This window comes from Emys orbicularis, chromosome 22, assembly GCF_028017835.1.
Source record: "Emys orbicularis isolate rEmyOrb1 chromosome 22, rEmyOrb1.hap1, whole genome shotgun sequence".
In the NCBI taxonomy this organism is placed as follows: domain Eukaryota; kingdom Metazoa; phylum Chordata; order Testudines; family Emydidae; genus Emys; species Emys orbicularis.
The window spans coordinates 6,436,238-6,462,744 of NC_088704.1; the positions used below are offsets into that span (position 1 = coordinate 6,436,238).

Here is a 26,507-nt window from a genome sequence, read left to right on the forward strand (position 1 = left end):
GCATAGCCTAAAGAGACCATCTCCTGAAAAGCAGCAAAGAGGGGCAGTGGGAGCAGAAATTGATCCGTTTCTCTACTGACGCCACACAGCCAGTGCAGAGCGGGCAGCTGATGAAGGAGATGCACCAGATGAATGAGCATTTGGCACTGTGGCAAAACAGGAATGAGATCAGAGCTCATCCCAATCAGCTTCACCAGTAATGAGGGAGCTCAACTCTCAGCTAAAGAGCTGGATGAGGGAGCCCTCTGCATGCAGCAATGGCATTCCAGCTATAAAGACGGTTAGCCATTAATTGTTCTGTCCTGTTCTTATTTGCATAGACTAACCTATTCAGAGAAGGGATTTCTTCCTTCATCTTGCACTTCAAGCATGAAGTACCACGTGCACTTCAGCTCAATGGATGGAGCAGAAGAAAGTAGTGAGGACCAGAGGTGCATTTTCTTTTTTAAGGCTGACAGCATTCTAAACACTCTCCCCACTCTGAAGTCATAAGGGTCAAGGAGAGAACAAAATGAAAACCATAGGGTGACTTCATGTACTCTATGACAAGCTCACACAGGGCCTACAAATGTCAGTTCTGTTATTCCTGTAACTGAAATGATTTGGAGTGCTCTGGAAACCTGCTCAGAGGCACTGATAAGGAGAATTCAAACAATGCAGGTTGGGTCAAAGGGCACACTGCAGCCAGGCATGAGCAGCGTGGGAGGATTGGGGGGTGGGTGGGTGGGGAGAGAAGCTGGCACTGTGACAGAAGCAGAGAAGTCATAATTTCTCTCTCAAAGACGTCAGTGTTTTTAAGGTCCCCCAAAAGAGAGGAAGCAACTTCAAGAGCCACAATCCTTTTCATACGGGAAAGTCATTTCAGGGCATTAAATAAAGCTGCTGTCAGGAAGAAACAATTATATCAGATTAAAAATTAACAGAGTTAAGATTATGTCTTCATTACAAAAGCAGCGGGTTTTCACATCGAGATAGAGAGCTCTATGTCAAATCCCAGCGGAGACAAGGCACAGATAGTTTTTACCTTAATGTAGCTTGTCAGTGTCACCCCCATGTCCTCAGCATGGGGGATACCTTGACTAGCTCCACTGAGATAAAAAACTATCCCCCATACTGGGGACATGGGGTTGACATTGACAAGCTACATTAAGGTAAAAAACTACCTGTGCCTGGCTTGCCTCAGTGTAAGCACACACCTGTTTTTGCAGTGAAGATATAGTCATAATTGGCCTGACAGTTCGACAGCACAGGTCTCTAGATCCCTAAACAGATGGTTATAGAACTCATGCTGGGCTTATGCCTGCAAACTGTAAGCCTGTGGGGGCAGGGAACACATTCCCTACTTTGGCACAATTTTTCCATCGTTCATCCCTTTATTACCATGACCATTCACACAATAATATTAGGGACTGCAGCACATATGACCTCTGTTGGCCTCAGAGGAAGCAGTTCACTTCCCAACATGGCCTTATGGAATGCCATATTCATTGCCTTCCAAAAGGGAATGGTACTCTATCAGAATATAGGTATTCCCAGGACCTTGTCTGGATAGGCACGATGGAGAATTCATCCTCAGACGAAGTAGTTAGCTCTTTCATCTGGGTTGAAAAGTAGCGCTAATTGCTCTCTTTTCATTCATGAGACAGAGAAAAACTAAATCTTTCACAGGCTAACTGCAAACAAAGAGAAGGCCACAGTAGGGAAATGGAGAAGGATTTGCAAGTCAAGAGAAGACAGATCTGTGTTGTGAAACAAAACACTTTGGCTAGGTCTACACTACCATGGTAAGTAGACCTATGCTATGCAACTCCAGTTACGTGAATACCGTAGCTGGAGTCGACATACCTTAGGTCAAGTTACCACGGGGTCTACACCGTGGGGGGTTGACGGGAGAAAATCTCCCGCCGATTTACCTTACTCTTCTCATCCGGGGGTAGAGTACAGGGGTCAACTGGAGAGCAATCTGCAGTCGATTTGATGGGTCTTTACTAGACCCGCTAAATTGACTGCTGGTGGATCGATCTCAGAGCATTGATCCCTGCTGTAGTGTAGACCTGCCCTTAGATTAAGTGTCTAATCTCCAATATGGCTCACCCCTTCTAAACACAAATATAGTGATTGATTAACCTCCCAGGGGCTCTCCCTCTGCTCCTGCACACACAGGCACTGCATGGATGAATTCATTTGGAACATGAAAAGTAGCAGTTCTAGCAAACTTGCAAGTGCTGATTTCCCATCCCTCAGCCTTGAAATTTTCCATAATTTAATCAAAAAAATTCCATTAAAGAAATTTTCCACAACTGCACAAATGGAGAGAGCAAACTAACTGCCAACCTGCCAAGGATGGACTAGCCAAGGGGGTCTATGTGCATCTGGTTCAGAATACCTGAACTTCATGGAACCACAGACCTGAGTCTTGCAGGGTCAATCCAGGCCTTCATTCTCCTGAAGCACATCAATTAAGGGTTACATTTTCAAAAGCAAAGTGGCTTAGGAATTCAAGTCAAATATACAAGTGACTTAGGCTCCTATGTCCCAGTGACTTTCAATGAGATTTAGGCTCTTAAGTGCCTTCTAAAAATGGGACTCGGGGTACAATTTTCAAAAACGCCCAAGTATCTTGCAGTTTGCTACATTTGGAGGCTATGACCAAGCTTCTGTCTGTTCTATTTGGACAGCAAAGATCTTATGTCCTTGGCCCAAATTTTTACTCCCCACTACTGCTGGGCAGTCAGTTGCTGCCCTGTACAAGAGATGTGGCAGAATTTCAGTGATGCTGTTATTTATAAAATTGCTTTGGGATCCTCCCAGGTTGAAATGCTATACTAAATGTAAAATTATAACCATATATTTCTCTAGTCACCAGAAACCCTCTTCAGAGATGCTTTCGCTCATACCCATTCCCATGGTTTTCCCAACGCAGCCTATCATTTTTAAAGGTCTTTTTTCCTGCACAGCCCACTATGGCACAGAAGAGGACCACTGCAGTGTCACTGAAGAATCTTTTTACAATCCGTTTGAGTTTGTTGAAAGTGGTAGACAATGAGACGTGTCCAATACATTTAATTTCAAGGGCAAAACTCATGTCAGAAATACTATGTATTAAAGGCTATAATGTGGTGACGTGTCAGAAGGCAGGCAGCATGAAAGATCAACTATAGCAGTCTCTCTCAACCTTTCCAGACTACTGTACCCCTTTTCAGGAGTCTGATTTGTCTTACGTACCCCCAAATTTCAGCTCATTTAAATATGACTTGCTTACAAAATCAGGCATAAAAATATAAAAAAGTGTCACAGCACACTATTACTGAAATATTGCTCTCATTTTTACCATATAATTCTAAAATAAATCAATTGGAATATAAATGTTGTACTTGCATTTCAGTGTATCGTCTATAAAGCATTATAAACAAGTCATTGTATGAAATTTTAGTTTGTATGGTCTTCCCTAGTACTTTTTATGTAGCCTGTTGTAAAACTAGGCAAATATCTAGATGAGCTGATGTACCCCCTGGAAGACTTCTGTGTACCACCAGGGGTTGAGAACCACTGAACTACTATGGGAAGAAAAAGCCAGACCTAGACATAAGAAAGAATTATACTAAGATACTGGATTTACCTTGGGCATACAATAATCAGATACGTGTATTAATTCAGCCATAGTGACACAGTTGGTAGTATATCAGTCTACTAAGAACAGATATGGGTTCAAATGAGATCTAGTAACCCCAGGGCCAAATGCTGAAACAGTCGCTGGAAAGGGAAGTTATGTAATGTTGCTCTACAAGTGCCTCAATAGTGAATGCATGATTCATGTTCTACACAACTAGTAAATGGAGGGAAAAGAGCAGAAAAACTAACTCAGAACAAACAGGCTGGGCAAAAATACCAACAGATCCTGCAGTCCTAGTGCCCTTTTCCAGAGTATATTCAGTGTCTTTATGTCTGAGGAGGGAAGTGTTACCAACTCAAATCTAAGAGCAGTCTTCTCCTCTCTCTTGCTAAGTTGTTTTTTTTTAAAAGCTGCACTGTAATTCAGGTCTGACTTTAATCCTGGTTTTCTACAGTAAAACGTTTACATCCAGAATAAATACTACTCAGCACCGAAAATTCCAGCTGCGTTTCATTTTAAAACATTCTATACTGAACTATTTGATGGCTAAAGACAGCAGCCGAGGCCAAAACTAAAATGACTACTCAATGATCCTTCCTAGGTTTTGACCGGCAGAGTCAGCTTCTTCTGTGTGCTCCATACCAGATATCAGGGCTTACTTCCTTGTGCTCCTTGCATGCCTCCTGCTATGGCATGGCTTTAGAGTACTTTAGACCAGAGATTCTCAACCTTTTTCTTTCTGAGGCCCCCCCAACATGCTATAAAAACTCCACGGCCCACCTGTGCCACAGTCACTGGTTTTCTGCATATAAAAGCCAGGGCGGCGTTAGGGGGAGCAATCACGGCAATTGCCTGGGACCCCATGCAACAGGGACCCCCAGAAAGCTGCATTGCTCAGGCTTCAGCCCCCGGTGGCAGGGCTCAGGGACCTGGGCTTCAGCCCCATGCGGTGCGGCTTCAGCTTTCTACCCTGGGCCTCAGCGAGTCTAATGCTGGCCCTGCTTGGAGGCCCCCCTGAAACCTGCTCAAGGCCCTGGACCCCTGGTTGAGAACCACTGCTTTAGACAACTGATTACTGGTGTGCCCAGACCAGGACCTATTCTGTTCAATGCAGGTGCACATATTACAGTGTTCCCTATTTTAATGCATAAAAGTCTTTCATAATAGGAACACAGGAATTGCAATACAAGGTCAGACAAGTGTCTGTCTAGTTTAGTGTCGCCTCCACAGGGGCCAGTACCAAACGCTTCAGTGCAATTTACAAGAGATCGTTATGGAACCACCTTTTTTTAAATACACTAACCTCAGGCAGATAGTGGCTGGTTTATACTCTGAAACATGGGAGGAGCAGGGGTTAATCCTAATGCAACTGTAAATATTTCCAACATCCATACACATTTTCTCTTTTTGTATCTTACTAAATTCTTGGACTGTCTTGTGGCAACAAGTCCCACAAGTTTAGGGCTAGTCTACACTACAAAGGCTTTGCTATATTGGCAAAAGTAATTCTTCTGCCTGTATAGTTAAACCACTTCCATAAATGATGTGAGCCTTATTAGCAAAAGAACTCTTGCCAGTATAAGTTATGCCCACACAGAGAGCCATAGCTATGTTGGTCAGAGATGTGATTTTTTTCCCCCAATACTGCTAACCAACATAGCTATGTCAGCAAAACTCTGTAGATTTAGCCTTATACATTGTGTAAAACAGTATCTCCTTTAATCTGTTGTCTTTGTGAATGCCCCCTTGTTCTATATCAGGAGAAAGTAGATACAGCAAAAGTAAATTGCATGTGCCTAAGCAGCATTATTTTACATACTTCTATCACATCCCCTACCCTACCCTGACTAAATTAAACTATCCTGATGTTTTTAGTCTCTTCTCATACGGAAACTTTTCCATTCCTCCAATTACTTTCATTGCCCTTCTCTGGATCCCATGTGCCTCTGGTATATTTTTTTGAGATAGGGTGACCAGAACTGAACACGGTAGTCCAGCACAGCGTATACTAAACATTTAATGACAGTTTCAGTATTTTCTATTCCATTCTTTATGCATTCTAGCATTGCTGGCTTTTTTTAAATGCTGCTGAGTATCAAGTAGATATTTTCATTGAGCTGTCCACAATGATCTCCCCTGCTTTTTTCCTGTGTGATTATAGTTAATTTAGAACCAAAAATGTGTAACTGGAAGAAATAATTTGATTTACCCTTGCAGTTGTCGGTATTACATTATCTACCATTTTCAACCAACTTCCCCACTTCTATGAAATCTCACTTTCTAAAGTTTAGTGTCACTGTGCTAGTGTGTATACACACACACACACACACACAGAGACACTATATATATATATACACAAAATAATCCCTCCTGCTAGACTGTTGAACTTAATTATATGATTGCTCTTACCTAGTGGCTCAAATAGCTTCTTGTATCAACTCCTCTGCTACTTACGAGGTTAAAGCAGCCTCTTACATATACTAGAACTAGCTATTCCAAGAAACAAACAAGTGTGAAAAATTGCTTCTCTAAGTCCTTGACATGACAACATGACCAGTCTGAGGTAGCTGGAGCTACGTAAACACCAACAATGATTAGAGCCCCACAAATCTGCAGATATCCACTTTATATCCATGGACATGCGCATTCGTGGATAGCCGTGAACCATGTTTTGTATCCACACAGGGCTCTAACAATTATTAAACTTCAGGCTTATATATGAGCAGTTTATAACTGCACTTTATAGGCAGGCAAAGTCACTTGGCCTCGATGAATGCAATAATCACCTGAAAAATAAGTGCATTTCAGAATATTTTCTAGCCACAGAAACACCAATGATAGAGCAATTATTCAACTGGAGAGAGCACTAGACCAACAGGAATGAAATCATTTCCTGAATACCAAACACACGTTACTATTATATATGTTGCATTAATGCTCACATGTGCTTGATACTGTACGTACACACAGAGTTCCTCTCCCATAGGGCTCAGAAAGCATGCTGAAGCTGTACTTTAAAGTGATCTGAAAACAAGGACTTATTATTTGACTGCCCCTTCCACCCTATCATCATCACATGTTAGGGTCTGAAATCAAACCAGCCAACTACCATCATCATTGCAATTGCCCAACACACAGGCCATGCTATAAAGTTACAGCTACCTCAGAGCCCTTCTGAAGCCAAGAGTGGGCCCATAGCGGTCACATAAGTGGTGCTCATGTATATCATGATTTGAGGAAGGTACTGTTGTCCATTTCTTTATATCCATAATGGGATAAAAGTTAATAGATTCCAGGTGTCCGCTTTTAATGCCTGCCGTCTCTAGTGCACTGCAGTTCAGGTCCATGACTGATTTGCGTTAGCATCCAAAGGTTTTCGGAATAGACCATTTCTTTCAATTGGATTATGCCTCATCCCCAGCTACAGAAGGGACAACCATCTGTGACAGAACTCTGAACAAGGAAGCTCATGTTCGAATCTTGCCAGATTTAATCAGGTGCTGCTGCTACAAAAACTCACCACCATCTCTTAGCAACATCTCTCACTGTTTCATGAGCGCTACAAAAGCAGAACTTTTGCTCGGCCTGAGTCTTTTGGGCTGCTTTGTCAAGGTTACACTACAGAATTCAAAGGCCAATGACAGTACAAAAATGACCGAAGGCCAACTTTCTTGCTCTATCATGCCGCAGCCAATGCAGCCTTCCAACACCAGAAAGGCTGCATCTAATAGCAGAATGTTGGACAGATGACAAGAGCATCTATCCTAGCTCATTCACAGTCTTTTAGCTTTACTGAATCAACATCAAGTGCATCTTCCCACTTCAGTTAAAGAGGGGAATTGTGATCCTAAAACTCAAGTGGCTAAGGTTTGGTGAACCCCGCGCTTGCCATTGGGTGAGAATGCTCAGCATCCTACTGATCAGTAGAACATTCACCTAAATAAGTGCATTCAGCATTCATTGTGACAACATCTATGCTCTTATCACCACCCCCCAACACACACACACACACACACACACACAGGAGCAGACACTGTGTAGAGGCTGGGGAGGGAAAACATGCATCAAGGACTCCTGGGGGAATTCTGTGCCAAAAATTAAAAATTCTGCGCACAATATTTTAAAATTCTGCATATTTTATGTGTTAAAATAATGCAATATAATCACGCTGGTTTCAATTATTTTGGTAATTTATTTAAACGACAATATAATGGATGAAGAATGGGGGTGGGGAAGCATCAAAGGAAATCCCGAACCCCCTCGGTAACGTAGCTGGTATTGACCCTTTACTTCTGGTTATTAGTCAAAAAATATATGCAGCCATATGCTCAGTGTTAGATCATAGCCAACTGAAGAGCAAGTGAGGGCTGGGAACTCAAACTCACAATTTATATTGGCTACTGACCATCTCCAGGAAGGTCAGTAGCAAACAGGTCATGGAGCACATTCTGATAGGAAATGTTTTCAGTCCAAAAATTTAGACCAGTTCTAATCACTAAAGCACCATAAGCATTTATAAGGCCACTGTCCTTTACACCACTCTGGCAATGTAAAGGAGCCTTATCATTTTTACACCTGTTTTATACTCCTGGGGGAAATTCACTAAGAACAATGGGAACAATTCACTAAGCAGGCAAGCGACTACATTCTGCTCTGCCTGAGGGGACAGAGCCTGCCCCATGCCTACCTCCCCAGAAACACCGCAAAACCCTGCCCCTCCACAAGGAGTGTGCCGCAATAGCGAGTGAGAGAGACAGAGTGTCTCTTTCTCTCACGCACATGAATGCCCAGCCTCCCGTCCCACCGGTGATTTGTCTCTCTACCAGCTGCTCCAGGCGCCCAAACTGACCTGCCTGCACTGCCGGGGAGAGGCACATGACCCCTCTTGCAGTTTCCCTTTGCTTCCCCATCAGAAGTTATTTTTCTGCGGGGAAGCAAAGAAATCTGCGGGGGCCATGAATTCTGCGCACGCGCAGTGAAACAAAATTCCCCCAAGAGTAATCAAGGGAAGGAGAGAGTCACAGACATAAGAAACAAGGTTAACAAAGCCAACTGCTGAAGCAATCATCCGATACAAGCACTGTGTTACTTAAGAAAAATATATACCACCCAGAATATTCTAGATAAAGCTTTTAAAGTGAAAACTTTCTGCTCATCACATTTTTGGCTAAAGAATTACAACCAGGGTAGGAATGTTCTTTCCCAAAGGAGTTGGACCTATAAAAAGGGTCCTGTGACAAGACAAGCTGTCTCTGGAGAATAAGGAAGGGGTCAGTGCTTTTAAAAAGCTAGAATTAGTTTTCCCTTGTTTATGTTTTGTTAGGGCCCCAAGAGTGAATCTGTGAGCCAAGGAAGAGAAGGCTCCCACTTCCCCAGTGATAGAAGGCTGGGATGGCCTGGTATAGGGACAGGAAAGCACCAGGAAGCAGGTTCTGGAAAGTTTTACCCTCTGCTCTGACTGGAAGGGTCTTAGTATGCATGTTCACAGCAAACAGGAAGACGTAAGCCATGAGTCTACTGAACCCTTCTGATATCAGAGGGGGAAGGGAAGGCCATTGCCTGGTGGGCACTTTTCATGGCATAGCAAGCTGAGGAAAGGGAGGAGTTTGGGAACTGTACCCTCCCCAGGTAGCTGTTGGGAAGACAGCACCAAGGAAGGAGGTGGTGGCTGCTTAGCTAAGAATGATCTGAGGCAGAACCAATGGGGAATGCAGGCAGGCTCTGAAGAGTCTCATCTACTTGAACAGCATTTGGACTTCAACTACTGTTGTGTCATGGTTATTCCTGGGATTTCATCACTTTGGGGAACCAGTTGGTATGTTGTCATGGTTGTGATGCTAAGATAAACACCTGGGTTCTAACATCTGATCCCTCTGTCCTCCCTCAAACCCCCCCACTAGTGAACAGGGGCCTCCTGACAATCTACTGTGGACTGTGCCGTAGGGCTTCCTCTACTCAGTCAGAAAGCGTATTTTCAGGTTTGACACAAGGCCTAGGCACACAGGAACCAAGTGCAGGGCTCCAGCGGAATATAAACCTATGAACTGAATGGGAAGAGAGACCAGAGAAAAACGTAGATGATCGAGGAGTTCCTTTGGCAAAGATTAACCAGAATGATGACTCTTTGGGGATATACTCTTATGCTTATTTATCCAACAATGATCTATTGCTACACTCGGGTGTACTGATTAATGTAAACCAGAGATGCCCAACCTACAGCCCACCAGAGCATTTCGCAAGGCCTGCAGCCTACTTCAACCCAATGTCCTAACAGCCGATTTATTAGCGTTCTGTCGTCACGTTTACATCATTTTAGTTTACAGAAGTGGGTAAACAGACAATACTGTACACAGAAACAACCTATCTAAATACATACCAAACCAGCTGAATGTAAAATAGAAGTCAACACTGGTGACTTTAAATCTTATTGAAATATGTAGAATCTGTTTGGCCCACACAAGGTCGTGCTTAGGTTTATGTGGCCCTCCTGTGTAATAAGGTTGGGCACCACTGATGTAAACTATTTCCCCAACTCCCTTTCCCGTCTTGAGGGGACACGGTTCACTCTCTCGGCTAAGGCAGGCTCCCAGCACCTGCGTTCTGTCGTGGTTTCTAGGCACCCAGAAGGAAAGAATCCTATTTAGTGCATTTCACACTGGCCAGGCACATTCTACATATTCCAGAGATTCCACATACAACATTAATGCCTACAGCCTCAACTAGGGAGCCCAGCCCAGCCTGACCTCAGCCCTGAATCCTGGTAAATCCTCCAAGCCTGGCTGACCTATTTTCCTCCTTAAACCAAACCTCCAGGTGTCCTTTCTGAACTCCCTTCCACTGCAGCTGTTGCATGCTACCGCATGCATTTGTCTCTCTCTATGGCCCTGGCTCTCTCCCCTCCAGTTGGTGGTGAGCTTGCATGCAAGCCTCCCAATGACCCTGGCTATCAATCACCTCTATACACACTCCCATCTGCCCAACACAGATTTGCATGGAGAAGTGGAAACTGCAGATTGCTGGGATAGGGATGTGGCCAGAAGAATGCAAGGGAGTAAAGGTTAGAGAGGCTCCCCTTTGCTCTGTTTCAAAACCTGCTACAGGGTATTAATATTTTAGCTCTATTAATGTTAACTACATTGTTAATTTAAAAAGAAAGCCACTGCCTTGGTTACAGATATAAACAGTGTATTGTGAAATCTCAACAATGGGGGGTTTCCTTTAAACCAGAAGGCATTATTTCACTCCTCCCTATGTCTTTGAGAGAAAGCAAGCATTAGCCAATTTTTTCTTTGAAAGCTAAATATTTACTGCTCGCTGAAGCACAATATCTCAGTTGGGAGATGCTGTACCCAACCGTTTTGTCATTTAGTCTAATTCCCCCAAAGGACAAAAACAAAACGAAGACAACACGTATGAACTGAAACAAAGTAAGCCCTTCACCTGCAGTCAGTGTGATCCATTTATGGAATTCTGGCAGTAGGGATGTGACTGGCATTAAGACCTTTCTCAGCTCATTTTAAAATCCTTAGACTGGGCAGCTGCCAAAGCATTCAGCCTGTCCCTCAGTCAACACACTTCAGCTTGCTTTAAGGAGCAATAGCCAGGTCTTCCACGCTCCCTCAACAAACCAGCCATCCAAGAGGCAGAGATAAGATGGAATATGGGAAGTATCAAAGAACTGATTCCTGAGCCTATGGAATGGGATTAAAATAGCTCCTTGTTCTTCCTCCAAATGGAAAAACAGATTCCATAGACTCTAAACTAAATATCTCTCATGTGTCTTCCTTAAGGATCAGCTGGATCTTAATATATGATAATGAAAGGTGTACTTTGAACTACCTCTGGAAGCAATTCCATTGTCCACTTAGCCATCAATTGTACAGTACCAAAATTTCTTCAAGACATTAGCAGTTTCTCACTACCCAAGAGACATTCATTCTAAATAAGCACATGAATTTGCCATATCAGATCAAAGCCTTTGCCAAATCTAGTATCTGGCCTCCTGCAGAGGCCCTGCCTCTAGATTAAATCTCACCCCATAATGTGTTGCGAGTTAAATGTGTAATACTGGAGCTGAAAGGCAGGGAGTTGGGATTCCTCCCTATCCCCTATAGGCAGATAGTTTACACTGAAGCATGAGATTTAATTTCCCTGTGCAGAATGAAGTGTTAATAAAATTAGCTCTCCTTTTAAAGCCCACCTGCTTCCTTTACCTCTGCCTCAAGATGCAGTGAATTCCACATGTGCCTTAAATGTCGCTTCCTTTTACTTGTTCAAGGACTTGTTTGAATTTAATGTCCTTACTCGGTTTTTCTGCTTTTGCCCCTCTAATTTCCTACTCTTTTTCCCAGGCAGTGAGAATGCTGTGGCAAGGACATCAAAAGGCAATTGCTATGTGCAACAACCACCAGAAGCACTAGCATGTGTGAGTCATCTCATCTGAAGACAGATGGAGAAAAGTGCTCTGTTCCGCTAGACTCCTTGTCTGAAGTTTCAGTTGCGATCTGATCTGGGCACATGTGCTGATGACAGCATGCAGGAATATTTCCTCAGGGGATCTTCCCATGGGACTTAACTCTGACATATTCCCACAGGACTTGCTCTTTAAGAGCGCTATTTGTTGAGACAGTGGGAAATTTTCTGTACACATTATGGACAGAGGGATCTAGATGCAGATCTGGGTGCTAGTATCCGGATTCATTAAACACAATAAGAACATTTTTAAAATAAAAACAAACTGCAGGCCATATACTACATTCAGCCTCAATGAAGAACCACTGCCAGTTACATCGTCTTCCCCACCCCTCACCAGATTAAATACATTCAGGATGGGACAGCATTGCAACAACAGGAGAGGAAGAAGAGAATAAGTCAGTCTGATCATACACATGTTAAGTTATTGCATTGTAAGAAGATTTTAAAAACGATGAGTTTTGATTATGTTGCCCATCACCATCTGAGCACCTGCAAGGATTAGTTATCAGACAGATCTTCAAATACAAGAACTTCTTAAAGCAGCAATTTGAGCCTCAAAAACAATCTTGACATCTTCATCAGCTCCCCCTTTTTAATTGTGAGAATTGTGCCACTGTAAGATCTCCTGTGTAGTTGCTCTTCTGTCGGCATAATGAAACCACCCCCAATGAACAGTGGTAGCTATGTCGGCAGGAGAGCTGTCCACATGGCACTTTTGTCAGTGAAACTTATATCGGTCACTTTGAGTTCAAGTCTAAGCACTCACTACCTGCTTATTTTTAAACCCTTAGATACAAGGCATTGGATTTTCTGATTAAAAACACAGTTAATGTCATCTGCACCTAACTCTCCAGAGTGAGCATGAAAGATACTAAAGGTAGGGGCCATCTTTCTTCTGTGTCTGTACAGAGCCTAGCACAATGGAGTTCTGATCCATGACTAGGGCAGTCCTAGGCACTAAGATAACACAAATAAGTAGTGATAACACTGTTCTCCCATTGGCTTCCCTTGTTATATAGCAGGGCACCTCACATTTCAAAGAGCTGCCTCTACTTCTACAGTTGTTACACTTTTGCATTAAATTGGAGTTATATGGAAAAAAAAAACATGTTTAAACAGATTTTTAATGTTTAAAACCACTGTGGGAAATAACTTTTAGCCCTTTTCTGCTCTAGCTCACACGATGGGGATTGCATGAGTGTACCTGTTTCCCACGCTCCTGGTTGCCGTGGGTAACAAGCTGAGACATGTTTTATCCACTCCTCCAAATACCTGAACTGGCAACCGCCAAAGTTATTCAAAGCTCTCAGCACTGGGACAATGACTTCTATCAACCCAGGCTCTCAACTTCACCTAAGTGTCACTAATTATACATAGCACAAAGTAGCATTAAACAGTTTGCTAGACCACAGAAAAGGCATTCAACTTGCGCCACAGTACAGTTCTCTGGATGGAAGGACACCAAAATACTCTGCATTTACCAACAGATACAACCTAAAAAGCATTCAGCTAGAGAAGCTAATGATGATAGGAATGGGCAAGCTAAGTATCAAGCTGTGTGGCTCTATAGGGAAGACACTTAGGGCCAACTTCGGGTAGTTTACTGTAAGGAAGAAGAAGAAGAGCAACCAAAGGTCTTTACCATCTGTCACCTCTCACCTGATGCCAGAGGCCGGATCCACTCTTTGCTATTGAGGTCAAGTCTCCAGAGGTCATTGAACGCAGCATTGCAACTGCTCTGGGTGCAGCCACCAAACACATACATTGACTGATTAGCATCATAGTAACATGCACCTAAAAAGAAGGAGACAAAAAAAACCACAATCTGTTAAAATTATCTCCCCCACATTTTTGATAAAATTAGGGAAGTTTCTCACAGTAGAGAAAATACTTGTTATAGTCCTTTAAATAAACACTGAGTAGTCTAGAAGTATCACGGACCAAAGTAAACCGACAGCAACTTTGTAAAATGATTATCCAGTCAAGTGGACCTGTTCCTGAAAGTTTAAAAAACCTCTCACCTCAAAGCTCAGTTGGGGCTGGTCTACACTGCAACACTGTCGACAAAACTTCTGTCTTTCACGGGTACTTTACCCCCCCCCCCCCCCAACGAAAGACAAAAGTTTTGCCGAAGCAAGTGAATGCAGCTTTGTCTGCAGGAGCACTCTCCTGCCGACAAAGCTAACGCCACTCACGGGGCTGGAAGTATTTTGTCGGCAAAAGATTGTTTAGCATAAGTAGTTAACACACATTTCAACCCCCCTCCAGTTATAGGGGGGAAAAGAAGGGCGGGCGGGGGGGTTGCTAGCGGGCTACAGATTGTTGTAATAAGCCAGGGTGGCCAAACTTACTGACCCTCCGAGCTGCATATGACAATCTTCAGAAGTTCGAGAGCCAGGGTGCGCCTGCCAGGGCTTGGGGCTTCAGCCTCTCTCCAGCTGAAGCCCTGAATCCCAGCAGGCGTGCCCCACGTGGCTGAAGTCCCAAGAACCCCTCCACGCCGAGCAGAAGCCAGAGGTGACGTGGGAGGGGGGCATATGGGGTCATGTGCCCCTCCCCAGATTTTTGCCAGGGTTTGCTGGCCCTGCTCAGTCACGGGGTGCTGCCAGGCCCCGTCCCTGCACAGCAGATGCTGGAGCCAGCAAGCTGGGAGCTGCAGCAGTGGGGAGAGACAGCAGCAAACAGCTGGGAGCTGCAGGGAGCGCTGCTGCTTTTGCTGCTGCCTCTCCTTGCAGAGCTAAAACAGTAGCCCCTCCTTGCAGTTTCCAGCTGTTTGCCACTGCCTCTACACCTTGGGGCTAACATCTGGGAGCTGCAGGGAGGGGCCACTGAGGGTGGGAGGGGCGTGCCTGGGGAGGCGAGACTCAAGCTGTTGGGGGGGGGGGAACCTTTAAATTGTGCCCCACCCCCACCCCACTCTCAGCAGGCACCCATTGTCTCTGGCAGAAACCTCTAGCCCCACCCTCCGGCTGCAGGGCAGAACCCCCTAGCTTCCCCCAGTCTGATAGGTGGAGAATGGGGGGGGGGGGGGAGAGTCCGGGGGAAGTCCGCAAGCCGCACTTTAACTGTAAAACTGCAGTTTGGCCACCCCTGTAATAAGCCATAAATCCAATATCTCTGTATTCAGTCCGTGATTTTTAGTGTCTGGCAAAGTTATGAATTTAAGCTCCCAGGCTCGAGTTCCTTTGAGAATAAGGACTGATAGGTCAGATAAAGTGATCGTTTTGTGAAAAGTGTTCACCCACAGATGAGAGGGTGTTTTTGTCTTTTATCACTTTCCTGTGTGAATTTTTTACTACATAACCCAGCTGTCCTAGGTACCAAAGCCAGGTAGCTATGCCCTTATTTTCCAAGATGGAGAGCACTGTTCCTTAATTATCTTGTCAAACAAAAACATCCCCTTAATCATAGAATATCAGGGTTGGAAGGGACCTCAGGAGGTCATCTAGTCCAACCCCCTGCTCAAAGCAGGACCAATTTCCAACTAAATCATCCCAGCCAGGGCTTTGTCAAGCCGGGCCTTAAAAACCTCCAAGGAAGGAGATTCCACCACCTCCCTAGGTAACCCATTCCAGTGCTTCACCACTCTCCTAGTGAAATAGTGTTTCCTAATATCCAACCTAGACCTCCCCCACTGCAACTTGAGACCATTGCTCCTTGTTCTGTCATCTGGTACCACTGAGAACAGCCGAGCTCCATCCTCTTTGGAACCCCCACTTCAGGTAGTTGAAAGCAGCTATCAAATCCCCCCTCATTCTTCTCTTCTGGAGACTAAACAATCCCAGTTCCCTCAGCCTCTCCTCATAAGTCATGTGCTCCAGACCCTTAATCATTTTTGTTGCCCTCCGCTGGACTCTTTCCAATTTTTCCACATCCTCCTTGTAGTGTGGGGCCCAAAACTGGCCACAGCACTCCAGATGAGGCCTCACCAATGTCGAATAAAGGGGAACGATCACGTTCCTCGATCTGCTGGCAATGGCCCTACTTATACAGCCCAAAATGCCATTAGCCTTCTTGGCAACAAGAGCACACTGTTGACTCATATCCAGCTTCTCGTCCACTGTGACCCCTAGGTCCTTTTCTGCAGAACTGCTACCTAGCCAGAACTGCTAAAATGCATCATATTTTATATTAACATTCTCCCCAGGTCTCTCAATAGACTTAGGCCCCGTCTACACTGGCAAGTTTCTGCGCACTAAAGCAGCTTTGAGCGCTATAACTCCCAAGGTGTGCACACTGCCAAGCCACTTAGTGCGCAGAAACAGCGAAGTTGCAGAGCTATAAAAAAAAAAAAAAAAAAAAAAAAAAAAAAAAAAAAAAAAAACACACACCGACTGCGCTGGGGCTACAGTGCTGAGGTGCCAATGTAGACACCGTGGCAATTACAGTGCTGCGATTGGCCTCCAGGAGATGTCCCACAATGCCTGTTTTCGCCTCTCTGGTCATCGGTTTGAACTCTACTGCCCTGCCCTCAGGTGACCAACCGTCATCCCAACCCCGTACATTCCTTTGCAAATTTGAAAGTCCACTTCCTGTTTCCTCGGTGCGGCGTGCAGTGGTCTCAGCGCATCTTTCCAGGTGACGACGCCTGCTCCATGCACCAGGCGATCCCCCCGCTTGGAGCAATGCTGAGCTGCTGGACCTCATCAGCATTTGGGGAGAGGAGGCTGTGCAGTCCCAGCTGCGCTCCAGCCGTAGGAATTATGATACCTACGGACAGATTTCACGATGCCTGATAGAAAGAGGCCGTGACCAAGACACATTGCAGTGTAGGGTAAAAGTGAAGGAGCTGCAGAACGCCTATCACAAGGCGCGGGAGGCAAACCGCCGCTCCGGTGCTGCGCCCACAAGCTGCTGGTTCTACAAAGAGCTGGACGCGATCCTTGGTGGTGACCCCATCTCCACTGCGAAGGCCCCTGTGGATACTTCGTTGGCTCATGTGCCAGTCGAGAGTAGACTGATCCAGGAGGAGGAAATCTTGGATGAAGAGGGGCAGGGGGTCCCAGAGGCAGAGGATGACTCGGAAGCCAGAGATGCATGCAGTCAGGAGCTCTTTTCTACCCTGGAGGAGCCTAGCCAGTCACAGCAGTCGGAGCTTGGCAAAGCACAAACAGGAGAGGAGGCACCTGGTAAGTGGATCTGATTTGGGGAATTGCTGAAGCAAGTTGTTGGGGGCAGGAGGGTTGCAGGAAGCAGGCCTGTCTCCCACGGCATGCCTAGTCTGAGCGGCAGAACAGGCTGTTGATAGACTCTCTCACTTCACAGGAATCTCCCTCAGATCTCCAAGAAAGATACTGGGCAATCCGCTGCTGCAGGTTCCTCGGCAGAGCTGCTTGGTTTCTTGCCCCATTAACGGTAACTTTCCTGTGCCACTTTGCCATGACTGGGGGGGGGAGGGGGGAGGAGAGGGAGACGGGACCATTGCTGCACACAGGCTAGCCACAGGCTTGGAGAAGACCCTCCCTTGATTCCCTGCCCACCCTCAGCAGCGAGATAGCTTCCATATCACCTCCTGTGGAAAGTGTGGGGACAGGAATGATTATCAGGCCCACCCTACAGTGCTGGCTCTCTCCAAGAGCCACATGCCAAGTGTACAGCAGGGTCTGGGAAGAGTGATTTCCCCTGCCCCTGCGGCTACTCACCATTTTGGGGATCCTGTGGCTCATGTGTGGCTTGCCTGGGGTCAGCCAGTTAGTGACAGGCGTGAGTACTGGCTGTGTTTTAAAGCACTGAATCAGTGTTGTCTGTGTTGCAAACAATACTGCTTCTGTAAAATGTTGCATTTAAACTTCACAGTTTGGGAGGCCAGCCTCCCTTATCGGCAGCAAAATGGCTGCGCAAAACTAGAAAGCGTCCAAGAAGAACTAAGGAGGACTTTCTGTGTGAGGTTATGATGCACTCGGCCGCCGAGAAACAGGAATTGAAAGAGTGACAGGATAGCAAGATGGAGGACCGAAAGGAGAACGTGGCACGCCAGAAAGAAGCCACAGAGCGGCTCCTAACAATTACGGAGCGCCACGTGGACACGCTCCAGGCAATACTAGCTCTTCAAACCGAGCAGCTCCGCGCCCACCCTCCCCTGCAGCCACTGTCGCAAAACTCTTTTCCAGGCGCCCCACACACACCGCCAACCTCTTGGCTCCACTCTCTACCTGCAGCATTCCACTCCTCCCTCCTCGCAGTCCAGCAGCGTGGACTCCCACTACCCACTGCACTCAACACCCGTCCCTCTGCAGTTTGGCCCTGCTGAAGTACAGCACCCACTGCATTGTACTCCAAAGGAGAAGGTTGGGTAGGATTCCTGGACATACACAAATCTGTAGCCATTCCGGGACCCCTCCTCCTCTTGAGACCTTTCCTTCCCCCATGTCCCCTACCTGCTGAATTTTTTCGTTTGACTCTCCCCTCCGGTTGTTGTCTTTTATTAAAGGAATTGTGTTTGTTTGACAGCTCATTTGTGCAAAGCCATCCACAATATCACACACGTTGTCCAGAGTCATGGTCTTTCGGAGCAGGATGTGATTATGGCCCTGCGCAATTCCATCAACACGACTTCAAAGGTCGACTTTCCCACTCCAAACTGGTTAACAACCGATCGGTAACAGTCTGGAGTAGCCAGCTTCCACAGTGCAATCGCCACGCGCTTCTCCAGTGACAGGGCAGCTCTCATTCTCGTGTCTGTGCCACAGGGCTGGGGCAAGCTCATCATACAGTCCCATGAATGTGGTTTTCCTCATGCGAAAGTTCTGCAGCCACTGCTCGTCATCCCAGACATGCATCATGATGCAATCCCACCACTCAGTGCTTGTTTCCCGAGCCCAAAAGCGGCGTTCCACTGTGGTCAGCACCTCCGTGAATGCCACAAGCAATCTCGTGTCATAGCTACTACGTGTGGAGAAATCAATGTTGCACGCCTCACCTTTGTAGTTTAAGGAATAACTCCACTGCCACTCGTGACGTGTTGGTCAGAGCGAGGAGCATACTGGTCAGCAGTTCGGGATCCATTCCTGCAGCCCAAAAGAGGCAGGGCGCGCAGTACACAAACCGCTGAAAGATGGCTCCAAATGCGGACAGAAGCACAGGGATTGCTGGGATGCGAAGCAATGCATCACGGGGCACTGGGACTGGACCCAGGATGCCCCGCGACCCCCTCCGCCTTCCCACAAGTCTTAGCAGCAAAAGAAAATGAGGCGCTCTGTGGCATAGCTGCCCAGAGTGCACCGCTCTGAATACCGCTGCAAGTGTGAATACGCTATTGCACAGGCAGCTGACAGTGTGAACACACAACAGTGGTTCCCTTCAGTGCTCTCTGAGCGGCGCTGTAACTGCCGGCGCTGTAACTTTGCAAGCGTAGACATGCCCTTCATAGGCACCGACTTCTATTCGTGCTGGTTGGGTACTTGACCCCCCTCTGCCCCCGGCCCCGCCCCACCCCCATTCCAACCCCTTCCCCAAAGTCCCCGCCCCATCCCTGCCCCCAATTCCAACTCCTTCCCTAAATCCCCGCCCTGACCCCGCCTCCTTCCCTGAATGTACCACGTTCCCGCTTCTCCCTCCTCCATCTCGGAGCTTGCTGTTTGGCAGCGGCAAGCGCTGAGAGGTAGATGGAGGAGCGGGGACGTGGAGCGCTCAGGGGAGGAGGCGGAAGCGAGGTGACATGGGGAGGGGAGGCGGGGATGGGAGCTTGGCTGCCAGCGGGTGCAGAGCACCCACTAATTTTTCCCCATGGGTGCTCCAGCCCTGGAGCACCCACGGAGTCGGCACCTATGGTGCACAGAATCCTCCAAATTAACAGGACTACGGTGTACAGCACATAGCCCAAGTATACGCAGATAGAGGGAGATTTTAAGTAACATAATATTTTACATCTACAAAGAACTTTTTGTCCTGAAGCAGCACAGAACACTTTGCAATCTACCAGAAGGCAGCTCACTTCTGGGTGGAGCTAGCAGCAGCTGATGCACAGCAAGCTACATAAAAGTGACAAGAGGGTAAAAAGGGGAAATTTTGGCTAAGACTGAAGAAAACCCAGATTCTTACACTAAGACATGGCTCTATAATGCCTACATTTACCCATCTAGGTTTTTATCCCATGGTACCATCACTATGGGATCAGAGCACCTTCCACAAGAGTAAACAAGAACATACTGAACAGAAACTATAAATAGGTCCTATCTGCCCTAAAAGAATGACAGCGACTTGTTCCTGCCAGGGTTTGAACATGGGGCTAAAGGAATTCTGGTTATATGCTCTCTGAAGTTCAGACTACTAAACTATCCTGACTAGCGAAAGAGGCCAACATGATACAAGATGAACTTCCTTATTTGAGTATTTCCCCTCAAAGTCTTGGGTTTCCTTGTTATCTCTTACTATAATGAGCGCTTTCCCTCGTATGTTCATGAGTCCTGTACAGTTACTTCATCGTTCAGTGCGGCAAGGACACCCTTTTTCATGTCTCTCATCTAAGCCAGTGTCAGCGACTGGGACATGAATGACAGACCGCTAGCTGACACAGGATCACCCAGACAAGACAAAGGTCAGGGAGAGGCAGGCTGGGGGAAAGCAACTGGAAGCATTAGCTGAGCTTTCATAAGCCTCCTTGATTGAGGCTGAGCATCTGCTGTTTGTAACTTGAGCTTGCAAACTGGCGAAAGGAAAGAGCGGGGAGAGAGATTTTAAATTCACGACAACTATTCCAGATGATCAGGTAAACTGCAAGACTGTTTCCAGTCTGTGCTTGGTGAGGTTTCTCTCTTCTCTGGGATGCAACGTTGCTAGTTATCCATGCCTTTGTCCCCTAAAGATGAGTCTACTGTAATACACTCTACATGGGGCTACACCAAAAGACTATTCAGAAACGTACAAAGTACAGAATTCAGCTGCCTGCTTACATTACGTTTCAAGCAGAGAGCACGTTATACCAGCACTCCATGATCCACATTGGCTGCTTATTATTTTCTGTGTGAAATGTAAGGAGTTGGTTTTGACTATAAAGCTATAAGTGGTTTGTGATCTATGGAGAGAGACTGCATCTCACGATGAACAATTCTGACAACCGCAATCAAGCTGTCAGTCCCCTGGTCTGAAAGGGAGGGATGTCCTCCATGAATGGTCCTCCACCCAGGAATTCAATCCAGCCTTGATCTGAAATAGCTCCAAAATTTTAACCTTCAAGGTATGCTGCAAAGTTCATCTATTTTCTCGGAGCTTTGGCAAGAGGCACATGGCATGGCTGGAGGTGGGGGAGAAGTTTATTTCCTGATATTTAATCTATATTGTGATTGAGGGCCTGGCTAGACAGGGTACTGCATTTGATTGTGTATTTTTAATATTGTACAAGTACTTGGAGTTCTGCCATAAATTGGAGAGGGTTCAGAGAAGAGCCACGAGAATGATTAAAGGATTAGTAAACATGCCACACCCCTGCCTTCAAATGGTGTCCATCACATACTGAGTTTACAGTTTGGTTCAATGGCTCTGAGCACCTGAACTATATAAATTGTTCCAGCACTCCTGAAACATGCCTTATAGTGACAGACTTAAGGAGCACCATCTGTTTAGCTTAACAATGAGAAGGTTAAGGGATGACTTGATTACAGTCTATAAGTATCTACATGGGGAAACAAATATTTAATAACGGGCTCTTATTTTTAACAATGAGGGTAATTACCTATGGAAACAACTTACCAAGGGTCATGGTGGATTCTCCATCATTGACAATTTTAAATTCAAGATTGGATGTTTTTCTAAAAGATCTGCTCTAGGAGTTCATTTGGGGAAGTTCTATGGCCTGTGTTATATAGGTGGTCGGACTAGATGATCACAATGGTCCATTGTGGCCTTGGAATCTAGGATTAATAAAGTATCCTCTCTTTAGCTCTGTTCTCCGCTGAAACATCAGCCCACGAAGATGGCCTGTAATGTCAGTAAAGGCTTGGCATGCCCATCTGCTGTTCCAAAGCTTGATTACATTTTGGACACACCATTTCAAAAAGCAAAACCATCCCTCTCCAAAACAGAGGGCATTGAGAACTGGCACTTAAGTTTCAATCAGGATTCACTGATTGAATACATATTAGTACTGATACTTCCAACCATTAAGAAAATCCAAAGTTCTGCAGAACTGCACTGAACAAAGTGATAGCAATGCTAATACTAATATTAAATATATAAACATGAAACAGAACTGTCCACCTGAGGTGGAGCTTACAGGAATGTATCTTTATTTTAGTTCAAGGAATCTCTAAGGGAAAATAAAACCTAGCAGAAAAGAGCAAGTTGTAAATCACGCACCCCCACAAAAAGAGATGTATGTACAGCAAGAGTGAAGTGTTCTAAGCCTTGGGAAAACTAAAGGGCATCAGCTGGGGTTTGCAGAGAGCACTGATCACTGTCCTGGTCAGGGACGGGGATAGACCAGGAGAAGAACAAATGAGAATGTCAAAGTTCAGCCAATGAGCCTATGGTGTAGATCATTAGCCACAGGCTGGTCTAACACAGAAGTGAAGGAGTAGCTCTAATTATGCAAACAAAACCTCAGCAACAGATGTGGAAGTTCAAGACCAAGCACCATCATAAATAACCTGCAAGACAAGTGAAGCAAAGCTATATGAGCAATAGCAGAGAGGAGGGTGGTAATCTCACCAGGAAGGAAAGAAGGCTGAAAAGAAAAAGGAAATTTGAGGTTGTCAGAGTTCACTGGAGCTGCACCTTTTACAATATCAGAGCTCCGTCTTTGCAGCTTTGATGAACCCTGCTATTTGCTCTCCTTTGACGTAAAACTCAAGGAGGACCCAGTGTATTTGGAAACTGCACCAGCCCTTCCCATCCTCTAAATCACAAGTTATGGAAGTAACTGGAGTCAAAATATCAGTGACAGAAAATAAAGGGAAATGTGGACTAAAGGGAGCAAGTGGAGTGGTGCTCAAACTCTGGTGGCCCAGGGGAAATACTTTAGGGTAGGTCGCTGTTACCAAAGGTCACTGTTCACAGGGTTTATTCTGAACTCAAAGTCAGTTTATTCAGTACTAGTAAAAGGGTAAGGATGTCCCTGGATTTTACTGATCAAATGCCCCTGCCATAATTCTTTAACTCAGTGATATATTTGTAGTGTCAATGACCCTTTTTTAACACAGCCCACCCATAGGCACACCAGTCATATTCATCCCACCAAAGAGAGCCACTAGGTCTGAATGAATTAGATGTAATAAAACAGTACATTCAACCACTGACAACTTCTCTCAGCAGGGGAAGCAATGAAACCCATCTCCTCCTTTCAGAAATGCCTCATTGTCTGACCTGTGACTTGTCATGCAGATCACCTGCTTCCTCTATTCAAAGCCCACAGAAAGGCCAATAGCTCGAATGCCCTTGGCTTTCACAGAAAAGTCCAGTGCATGAGCTGACCACACAGCAGGAACTGGGGATTTGCAGATACAGAGCACGGAAGGACAACGGTCCAAGTCAACATCTTACACAGAGCATGATCATTTGGCACACACATACCTATATGCATATACATGCTTACAGCATGTTCAAAGGCAGTGAGTATAATCAAATATTTTTCCTATTTCTCTTACTCAGAATACCATTGCTACATAACAGAAGGGCTTAACATCTACCACACCCACGCAACCCTAAATTACCAACAACAGAACTAGTATTGGAACAGATTTTAGGGTGGATGATATGATGCACCATCCTTGCATTGTATTGTGTCTGTACCATTTCCCAAGCTCTGGCAGTTCACCTTGATACTGAGCTGCAGCACTGCTTGCTATACAGTCCTGGGCCTCTCCCTAAGCAGCGACGGCCACGTTTTGCCGTGGTTTTGTGATGCAGGCACATGTCTGATAAGGACTAGGCTACCACCACATTTCATTTTCACATAGGGGCTCAATGTATATTCAAACCCCAGTCTCTACAGGTGAAAGGCCAGGGTACTAGCCCACTAGATCAATTTCTAGCCTCCCATAGCTTGTGGAATTTAAATCAATTAGATGCACGTACAAGTTTAACTTCACCTTGTTCACATACAAAGAGATAATGGGGAAATACAAAAGCATTAGAGGCTGCCTGATGGATTCCCCACCAAACTGCAAACCAATCATTTGCTAATAGTGGCAGGTTAAGAGTTATTGAAACGCTTTCTTCCACCCCAATCCAAACTCTTGGCAACTGCTGCTTTCAAGCAGCATCATAGTGCAGCCAATTTATTATTTTTTGAAGGGAGGTGGCAGCATTCTTCTCCTCTATTTGGTTTTAAAAACAAGCTAGCCAGACAGGCACCATGACGTCCGCACAGTATGTATTTTAATCATAGACCAAAATAATTTAAACTGCGCTTTCCTGCCTCTCTTTAGCAAACCATTTAAAGCTTCTGGAAAAGGAAGGCCGCTCAATTTATGCAAAAATGACTGAAAATTCCAGTTGTACATATTTAAAGGGCCAGCATCAATCCACCAAGTAGGATTGAAGATGAGGTCCATTAGAAGTAGTTGTGCTTAGAGCTTTTTGCTGGGCAGATGGCATGAGAATTTGAGAACTAAGGGTAGATTTTTCAAAAGCAACTAAGATTTAGGAGCATAAGTCCCACTGAAAGTCAAGAGGATTTGTGCTTCTAAAATCCACCATCACCACAAATAAAACAAACACTGTAAAACACTCCATTATATTTGAATACCTAGAGAGACGATCAACAGCACTGATTTCAAAGTTCTTATTTTAAACACATCTGTGTTCTCTAAATTTTGTCTATTACTTCTATGCTACATCACAGCTTCTTATACAGTAGTCTGAGACAGCCAGCATAAGATCAGCGGACTATAACTGAGAAGGCTGGATTCAATACAGAAATCCCTTCAGAGCAAGGAAAGTGGTCAACTCGTTAACTTTACTAAATACAACGAAGAGCATCAAAACTCTGAGTATGCGTACAGCAGTTACCTTAAAGGTCAGAAATAAAGGAAGTTTATCTGTCTCACCTTAAGAGGAAGGAAAAGAAATGGGCTCTATTTATATCCAACCTGCATTTCCCCACCACCTTCCCAATGAAAATATTATTGCAAATTCTTTGTGAAGTCTCCTTAGTGGACCTGACTATTGGCGTGTAAGGACCTTTATATACAATGGTTTCCTTAGTGAAGGGTCCCAAAGCACAACAACAAACTGGTATATGTTATCTATACAGATCCCTTCACTCACCCTTGCAGTGCTGCAATTGCTGAGGTGCAATACAGCAGCTATACACAGACATGGCATTGCAGTTTAGGACAGGAAATGAATACCACCACCACCAAAAATTTAGGGAAGCAAAACACAGTTACTAGAGTTAGAATTTAGTGAAGTCACCAGGCCTAAACCCCTACTCTTATGAAACCATCTCTGGGTTTTTCCATGACCCTAAGTCATCAAAATCAGTTTCCATCTCTCGTGAAAGGCTGCCTTCCCAATAGTATACTGAACTCCTAACACACTGCAGCAGTGGTTCAGTATTGACTGAGAGGAAATAATGCTATCCACTAAATAACCAGCACCACTCCCTCCAACACCTGGGGGGTTCTTAGAGCTCTCTTATCCATGCCTGACCTTGCTTAGCTTAAGAGAGCTGACAGCACCACAGCAACAGGTGGTAAGACTGCAAATTAACCGTATGTTCCACTGGACCTACAATAACTGTTTAGATTACTTACATCAAAAGCAGGAATAGATTTAAACTGATATCATGTCAGTGCCAGTATAGACTATTGCTCCAGACCGTAAGAAACTAAATCCTGCATACCTCTGCTTTGGCCCCCCCAGCCCCAATGTCTGCAGTGAAAAAATTCCCATGGTTTTACTTTATATATTAAAAGTGTATTTGCCTGCTATCTTCAGTCCAAGCTTTCACCACAACTGAAAGCCAACAGGCAGAAACATATTTAATAATGTTACGTACAAAGAAAAAGACATAGCTGGTCTTGTTCCCATTATAGTAAGTCGCCATATGGGTGAAAGCCAATCTGACCGCTCTTGAAGCAAGCACCACTATAGGTATGTTTTTCTGAGTTTTTCTCTCCCCGTGCCCTTGTACAGGTGTGAACATACCCAGGGATGAACATACCATCTGGACTGCCGACAGCTATTCAGAATTTTCCCAATTAATATAACTTTATTAGCCAGTATTCTGGTAACATGCTTTACTACTGAGAAAAAAGATTCGGCATTTATAAGTCACTGCAGAACCAAGTATTCCATTGAGGGATCAATTTTTCTGGCATAACGTATTACATTCCTTTGCTGTTTGCCATGACCTTTTGATGTAGCTATGAGACTGCATCAGCCACTTGTGTTTTACTAGATGAGTCACTGCTCTATTGTAATTGTATATTTTTAGATTGTACTACATTTGTATAATAGGTTCTTATTTATTCTGATCAAG

General features: G+C 45.1%; 1 protein-coding gene across 1 annotated transcript in view; it reads right to left on the minus strand.

The window, feature by feature from the left end:
* FBXO42 (F-box protein 42) overlaps positions 1 to 26,507 on the minus strand; it is a 97,585-nt gene that overhangs the window by 21,445 nt on the left and 49,633 nt on the right. The window contains exon 4 of the mRNA XM_065421245.1: positions 13,748 to 13,882. Coding sequence (XP_065277317.1) covers positions 13,748 to 13,882 — 135 coding nt within the window. The remainder of the gene's footprint in view (positions 1 to 13,747; positions 13,883 to 26,507) is intronic.